Source organism: Plectropomus leopardus, chromosome 14 (genome assembly GCF_026936395.1).
Source record: "Plectropomus leopardus strain MGB_pleo_1.0 chromosome 14, ASM2693639v1, whole genome shotgun sequence".
NCBI lineage: Eukaryota > Metazoa > Chordata > Actinopteri > Perciformes > Serranidae > Plectropomus > Plectropomus leopardus.
In genome coordinates this window covers 16,165,094-16,173,983 of record NC_142189.1, presented here as the reverse complement: position 1 = coordinate 16,173,983, position 8,890 = coordinate 16,165,094, and the positions used below count along the sequence as shown (strand labels likewise).

At 40.2% G+C, this 8,890-nt stretch overlaps 1 protein-coding gene across 1 annotated transcript; it reads right to left on the bottom strand.

The window, feature by feature from the left end:
- Positions 1–6,018: 6,018 nt before the first annotated feature.
- Positions 6,019–8,606, bottom strand: htr1b (5-hydroxytryptamine (serotonin) receptor 1B). Its single transcript, XM_042501137.2, has one exon. The coding sequence runs from the start codon at positions 8,192–8,194 to the stop codon at positions 7,061–7,063; it is 1,134 nt and encodes a 377-aa protein (XP_042357071.1). The 5' UTR covers positions 8,195–8,606; the 3' UTR covers positions 6,019–7,060.
- Between the last annotated feature and the right edge of the window lie 284 nt (positions 8,607–8,890).

Here is an 8,890-nt window from a genome sequence, read left to right as displayed (position 1 = left end):
GACTCAAAGCCAGGGAGTTACCCCAGAAGTTGATCCCCATGCACTTAACCGAACCTGATCTCACCCCACCTTGTCAAATTTTGATGCTTCAGCAAGCAGCCTTTTGTGTTATAACTTGACGCAGGGAGCAGGAAATTAGGTTTAGGCTATGAAACAATTTGGATAAAGTTAGGAAAAGATTGTGGTTGACATTAATCATGTTAGTTGACTCTCATGACTATGACTCATATTACAAATGAACTAACATTCACTTTTAATTTCATATGGAACACAAACACTGGTCTCTTGGGTCAAAGTCCTGTGGTGGTTCAACCCATCGATTTCCCCTCCCACCCAGACTTTTTTGCTCTTTATTCTACATCTGCTGCTGTAAATGTCTAATAATTACATGGATTGGTTTACATTGGAGCTGGTTGAAAGCCTGGTGCATGTCTTACAGATGCTAAAAGGTACACTGCATCAAAGACCACTGCCCAGGTAGCATTTCTTGACATCCTGAGTGTGAGACTGGGCTGGTTAACCACAGGAGCTAGCCAAACCCAAAATGGTCATTTCAACTTTAGCAGCTGGCTTAGCTTAGCATAAAGACTTGGCAAACCTGGGAAACGGCCAGCCTGGCTCAATCAAAAGGTAAAAAAAATAAATCCTGCTACCAGCACCCCTGAAGCATTCTCACACATTTTATTACTTAGTCAATTACAGTGGTATATTTAACAGAAATTGGTAAGTGTATAATATATAGGTATAATATTTATATTTTATATTTTCTGATGACGACTTAACAAAAATGAAGACACACAAAGCTGTTCAAATCATGACGTAAAAACACCTTAATTTAACATCCAATAACTGATAAAACCTTATCAGAAAAACAAACACTTGAACAAACATCAGCATGATAGGAGCTATATTAAAAAACAGAGACCATCTTGGAAAATTTATTTGACATGAACTTTGATTTTATACTTTGGCACATGTCCCATCCACTAACATGGAGGGTGTGGGTTTTATGACCTATACTGCAACCAGCCAACACCAGATTTCTGTTTCTTTTATGTGTGATACTATAATCCAAAATTAAACCCCCTAATCTCTGCCATATGAAAACACTAAATCTCTAAAATGTTTACTTTTGGGGGGAAATACTGTAAGAAATGCCATTGACCAGATCAGTTTGGGGTTTGATAAATCAAAATGATCCAATTTTCTCTGTCAAGTAATGATTAACAGAAAACAGAAAACAGGCACTGTAATCTCAATTATGCAGTTGTTGCATGAAAAATATGTTGGTAAACAGAGGACACTCTTCCTTCTCTCACTGGTAATTCATTAAGGGGCCCATTACCGGTGATGCACATGCAGTATAATTTAATGGATCATACAGCAACAGCAGCATGCACACCTCCTCTACCACCCTTACATATGACTGCTTAATTTGCTGATATATAGCTTGTCAGGCCACGAGTGGATGTTAAGTGTGATAGATTCACCAAGCTCCACTAGTAACAATCCCACAGGTGTAAACACAGACGGTCAATACAGGATCACCAGTATGGTGATATTATTTGACTCAATTATTGGGATTTTCTTGCAAAAGGAAGCAAAAAAATACTGTGTCATACTTTCTTCCTTGTTACTACAGTAACCCTACATTTCTGTTTGATAGAGTTCTCAATCCTTCTGGTTTGTGGGTAATAAGCAGGCTACAGTTTCTCTTGTTTTTTTTATATAAGACTAGATGCTATTTTCTCTAATAGACAGAAAAATACAGCAAGACAGCAGAGCTCCAGCTTCTCTGTTACTCAACTACAGCACATGTTAACTTGAGACTGTTGCACTGACAGCTGCTGTTGGTAGGAACTATAGTTACTCTCACTTGAGGCTAAGGAGACATAAGATAGTAACCTAAAGGTAAAAATTAAAAATATATAAGTAAAATACTAGTTACTGTATATAATAATACAGATTAATTCTCAGTGTGGAATTTATCCTGCTAAAATATTAGTCTGTAACACTCGCCCATTCTTATTCAAAAGCCATCAATTACTGTCACTTTTGCAGTGAATCTGATGTAAGATCCCAACAGCAAAAGCCACCTTTCACGGCTGTATGATGTGCTGCAGGGTGACGTCAGCTGAGAACGTGGACGGACAGAACATGACTGGATAGAACCTGTTGTGTCTGCATGATACACCACTGGACAGCGTTTAGTTGAAACAATGCCAGTGACAATGTCATAAAAGGAGAGCGAAGGTCCCTATAGGACAGACGGGAGGGGTGCTGGGTGGATCAAACAAACCTTGGACTTCCATGCTGGAGTCCAATGATGGCTTCCCATCTGAAAGTGATCATTTTTTTCTACACCTAACCATATGCCTCTTTTCCCTAATCCTATGTGCTTTTGTTGACAACCCAGTGTCAGTAGTGGCATACCGGAACATCAACAGCAAAAGAATATCTAGGGCATAATATGTAGACATGGAAGTGCACTGACAAAGCGGCAATATGTGACGACTTGGGATGAGAACCTGGTTTCACATAAATTAATTTAGTGACTTAAGTAACTAAAAAAAAAACCAAATATGACGTATATAGTGACAAAGTTAGTCTACCTTCTACTTGAGACTGGAGGGGATTCCCATTTTACAGTATGAATCAGAGAAACCTATTATCAGACATTCATACTGTTGGTGAGCTGGAGGAGACTCTAATGCAGAGAGCAGTGAGCGTTCAAACTAACCCACTTTGTTGAGACAGCTTGTGGCAATGGATTAGCATGAAAAGAACACGCATGACTGAAGACCACGATTTAACACACGTATTCACAATAACGTGTAGTGTGAATTTCTCAGTGAATCCCTCATTCACACATGAGCTGAGGTGTGTTTTGTGGGTATAAATAAGGCGACGTATTGCTCCACCTTTGGCTCAACTGTCCAATTTCAGCTCCATATCATCTTGCTATCACCAGGTATTGATGAATGTAGAGTGTAGATTTATGGTTCTGCCAATAGGTATTGATTACAATTGTTTTAATATGGTGAATACCCACATTGTAAAGGCTGTTATGTGTGTGCAAATACAATGCAATTGAAAGTCCACTCACAAAGCAGCGATATGTTATGACATAGGATGAGAATATGTTGATTTAACCATACAGGACTGTTCCTGAGAGATCGTCAGCATCAACATTTACAAAAGGCACATTTTTACAAGTAAACCTGGTATATTTTATATAAGACTAGATGCTAATGGTTACAAGCCACCTCTGCTGTTTTGTGTGCTGCAGGATTTCTTTCAGAATGGTAACCACTGTCTTCAAAATGAGCGTGGCTGAAACCTGCTACATAGTTGTTATTCACCCACTCCTTACCTTCCTGTGTTGCCTAATAGATGACTTGCTGACTCCTTTTCCTTCCTGTCAAGGTCAATTGTTATCACCTTGGTAAGGTAATTTATTAATAGCAGATGGGCCCCTGTGCCTCTATTTTTCAGGTGATGAATGCTGCGGACCTTTTTTGACCAGAAAGGGTGAAACAATAAAGCTGTTAAATAAAACTACACCTAGCGAAAGAATATTTTATAGGTTCATTATCCATGTGTTCAGCCTCACTAGCTGTTACATCAGCAACGTCCTTCACTCCACAGCAGGCATGTGGCAAAGCTGTAGTGCAGCGCATGCAGCTAAAGGGGAAAAAAGTGGCTGTATAATTAATGTATTTGCTTGCACAATGCAATCATGTCGTGTCAACAAAAGGATAATGTGTACTGTTCTGCAGCTGGAAGAACAGCACTGTTACCTACATGAGCCGTGCAAGACTTCTTTGAATACACAAAATCATAAACTGTATTTGTTAAACATCAACAATCTCTCAGCATGAAAGATTTATGTGATCCATAATGGATCAACTCTGTTGTGTATCATCCTCTGCATGCACTCAGAGGGACTGTGTGACATCTACAGTATGATTACCTGCGCTGTCTTTTCTGTGCGATAGCAGCGAGTAAAATATTTAAGCTCCCAAAATTTTAAAAGGCAACTCCACCACTAAAAGTCTGTTTACATGTCTTGGGGAGTTCTATATGCAGTAAATGTTGCTTAAAGGCTTCTGTCACTCCAGGAGAAATACATGAAGTCTGATAAATTTCCAAAGTGATGTTACTTGAGTCAGTATAAATTGGTTTTGAAGACTGCAAGTTTGAAAATGAAAAAAAAAAAAGGAAAAAAAATCTTGGGGTGTGGCATTAGAAGTAGTTAGAGGCTACATCAGCCACTACTCGCATCAGACACCCAAATGTCCAACTGTATGCACAAGAGTTGCAATGTGGGTAATGTACATGTCAGGTTTGACAAGTAGAAAATGCACAGAATAAAAAAAGACTATAACTTTGGTCTCTAATGTACTGATTTTTGACATTTTGGACATTTTGACCCAAAAGGTCTTTTTTAGACAAATATCCATGTGAATGAAAACCTGAAACAGAAACTGACAGCTTCACCTATAATTAACACACCACATGATACAAGACAACAGCCTTTACCCTAAAACAATTTACCATGTACAGATAAAACACAAAACGGCCTCAAAAAACGACCAGACAAGACATATTCTGTGATACCCATTAATTTTATATTCATAATCATTATATCAACATTATAATGTTGTTGTAAGTAGGTATAAGTGCATATCAATGTATTTGTCAATAAATCCTAGGTGACGTGTTACTATTCATTTTTTTTAAAAGATAAACATGTGTACAATGAAGACTAACTGATGACCAATTACTGGCCACTTCTTAACTCTACATTGAACCCTTTTTTTATACTCTTGCAAAAAATAAAGTTAGGATGTGCATCACAAATGGCCTGTTTGGCATGTGTGCTGTTTATCATGTTGTATTATATACCAGGAGCCTGTTTTATACTCAGATTAATGTTTGCTGACCTTGTAGGTCTTGGGAGCTTAACCAGTCTTAACCAGTGTGAAGACAACCTAGCGTTTCCCTTTGTTTGCCTTTTGTTTTGTCCTGCATATGTGCACTATCCACCTACTTTAAACTGTTTTCTTTTGTGTCCTTCTTATGAATAAGGTCAGCCGCAGCTGTAGTCTCATGTGACTGTTATTCTCTCTTTAGGCTGATAATTCAACATGAACCTTATAATTATGTTCAAAGAGTTTCTGCTTATATACACATGAGTGATCTGCAAAGAGTTTGAACCTGTTACTTAAACTCCAAAGGGCTTGCTATTGTTCGTTATTTAAAAGAGGTTTCTTTGTTTATGTTTAACACTAATGAGGAAAGACATATTGTTTATCATAAAATGCACATGCAGTCAGTCCTTTACTATACTGCTAACTGCAGCAGTAAATCCAAGAAATGCCTCGAATGTCTGCTCAGGTGCACTCATCTTTCATGCATGATGAGCCATATGAAAATTCATATATGGAAAGCATGTGTGTGTTTGCATGTGCTGGCAATCTGTGCGCCCCCCTCCCTGTGTGTGTGAAGTACACCAGAAGAGCATAGCCCACTGTCACTCTCATGACTTATTGAACTGTGACAGATCGTGTCCTCCTTCGGCTGCAGGGGGACAGCAGCAGCAGCAGAGAGACGGGAAAGGGCAGGAGGACGGTGGCAAGTTCAAACATTAGTGAAATTCTCAGCCACAACATACTCTCTGTCTTGGTGACATTGGAGAGAAACGTCAAGAAGAAGTGATGTGAAGTGACGCACATTCATCTAAACTGATCTGTACAATTGAATGCACTGCCATATTCTGGGAGAGCCTCAAGAGGTTGTTGGAAGTCATTTTGACATCATGGTGAGATGCTTGGGCCAGAACCAGTAATCTCTCATTTCTATTCAAGGTAACGAAACTATAAGTTGTCTCTAAGAAAACCTGTGCTGCTTTCAACATGCCAACAATAATGAAAGATACGTTTTTATTGCTGATTTGAACCAGTCTTGATTTAAAACTGAATCAAAACCCCCACTCACTGAACACTTGTGCTAGACATTACTTTAAAGCCTTTATTGCACAGAATCTCTGAATGTGAACAGATAAATTCCGAGAACAACATACCGTTATTTCACAAATCCTCTGCATTATTTTTGTCCATTTCTCTGCAGGCCTACAATTTAAATCACTCTATAGCCGGGAGAAACCATATCACACACGAACATAGCATACTGTATACAGATTTAATGTAGCAGCAAACACACCCACACACACGCACACACAGTAAAACAAGGTGGTGTTTGTTCAGCAAAATTGAACTTATGATCAGCTTTCAGCTCTGCTGGGTAAATATCAGCTGCAGTTTCTTTGTTTGACACTGATATGAATCTTTTCTCTTTTTTTCAACGGCATGTCTGTCTAAATGACAAAAGATATCCATACAGGGTAGCAGCAAGCAGTCCATAATAAAAATATATACCACTGTTGTCATTTCTCAGAATACATAGACATATTGTTGATGTAGTTGTAAGAATTAAACTACCATATTTGTACACATGATGCAAACAGGATCATGGGTAGCCAAATATATTCTTTTAAACTATTGTGTCAGATGTTCGTAATCTATGTTGCTTATTTATGGGTCAATCGTTGTTGTTAATTTAGTGTACGATCCAAACAACAACCCGTCACTGAATTTATCCTATAAAAAAAGCAAATTTGCGCATCAAGAGGCGCTTACATACTACGTTTAATTGACTTTGTGCAGTGCGTAAACTTGAATTTCTTTAATATTTCTCAATAATTAATCTTGTTTTTTAAATCAAAATAAATTGCCTTAAAGTGACTTTAGTCCGAAATCCACTGGGATAATTTGGAACAATTAAACTCATTTCATTTCTGTAATAAAACTTTCCTTTTAAATCTCCATACTGCACCAAATATCTAAAGATGGAATATTTTCATTGTTTTTATTTTTTTGCATGCACATCTTATAATGTCTATGAGTCCCAGAAATTATGGCATTCTTACTATTCTATATTCTCATACTTCATATCCAAAAATAAATACATAAATAGATCCTATTGGACACGGATTCGTTTACGAACTGCAGCATCTGAAGCGCACAAGTTTATGGAAAGCTTTCTTGAAGTCCTCATTGGACATTGTGTATATGATGGGGTTGATGAGGGAGTTCAGATATCCCAGCCAGGTGAAAAAGTCAAATAACTCGGGGTTAAAACATGTCTCGCACGTGGCCACCACCAGTGTGTAAATGAAAAACGGCAGCCAGCAAACGATATAAGCGCCGAGGATTATCCCCAAAGTCTTGGTTGCCTTTCTCTCTCTGGCTGCTGAGATGCGCTTTTTCTCCAAAAGCGCGTCCGACACCGTCACCTTCACCTGGTTCTCGCTGGTTGAAGAGCCCGTGTCGCTGGACGGGGTGTCGTGTCTCCCGCACTGCAGAGAGCTCGTGGACGCCACGGATCCTGGGGAGTTTGTAGCCAGGTGCGCGGAGGTGAGTCTTTTCCCCACCTTCTTGGGGGACTGCTTCAAGATCCGCTTCCGAGCCTCGACATATATCCGTCCGTAGAGAACAATAAGAAGCAAGGTGGGGATGTAGAAAGCCCCAAAGGTGGAGTAGATGGTGTAGAAAATATGATCCGTGTTGACGCTGCAGCTGGTCAGCTCCTCCGCCTTCACCTGCCTCCAGAACAGAGGCGGCAGGGAGATGGAGATGGCGATGACCCAAGCTGTGGCCACCATCCCGGCTGCGCGCCCTGGCGTGCGCTTTTTGGAGTACTCCACAGCGTCCGTGATGGCCCAGTATCTATCCAAAGCGATTACGCACAGGTGGAGGATAGACGCCGTGCAACACGTTATGTCCGAGGAGAGCCAGATATCGCACACGATTTGCCCCAGCGTCCAGATGTGCGTGACAGTGTACAGGACGCAGATGGGCATCACCAGGATGGACACCAGCAGGTCTGTGACGGCCAGAGAGGCGATCAGAAAGTTCGCAGGAGTTTGCAGTTTCTTCGACTGGGAGATTGTGGCGATGACAAACGCGTTGGATGAAGTGGTGGCCAGTGTGATGACGGAGAGAATCGCAGCGAGACTGATCTGATAGGCGAGACTCTCCTCGCTCACATCCACAGTGAATGAGTCTGTAATAAAACTGTCGTTAGTGGTGTTCACCGTCTGAGTTGGCTCGACTTGACCGGAGCTCTCCATAACTTTTGGTCACTTTTTCCTCATATTTTATGAGATGTCTGACTTTTAAGGTGCCCTTTCTCTTGAGGCGCGTCGCCTTATGCGTGACATCCAGTCACATAAATGGAATAATCAGTCTGAGACATAAAACCGGATTCCTTTCTTCCTCATTTCCTTTTGTTACATCAGGTTTTAACGTGCGGATGCCAAATTGTGGAAAACAAATATCCATTCCCCGCTATTCAAACTTTCTCGTTTTGCAGCCATAAAAGAAAACTTCTCAACTTCTGTACTCAACAAATAAGACAGAAAAGATTTCTGCGTGCTTGTAAATGATGAGCAGTGCGTCCTGATGCCCCAACATCTGGGAGGATGTCACATATTATCCGCATGTTGGGCAGAAGTTCTCCAGAGCAGTGTTTCCTCAGGCCCCCTGTGGTTGAATGGTGAGCCAACCCAAAGTCTCAGTTTTATACAGAGTCTGACATCTAACAAGCACCACTGATCACAGCCTTGTTTTTCCTCTCTCTCTATGAAGAGTAGGCTATCTGCTGGGTCATAGTGCCCAGTGTGTCTCATTTGTCACATATTGTGCACTATAAACATTTGGATTTGAACTGGGAAAAAACACCTTATTTCATACTATAGAATGAAAATTTGGTTATTATCAAACCTGGAACCAAATTATAACAGCTCACTATTTATAAAGGGGATTAT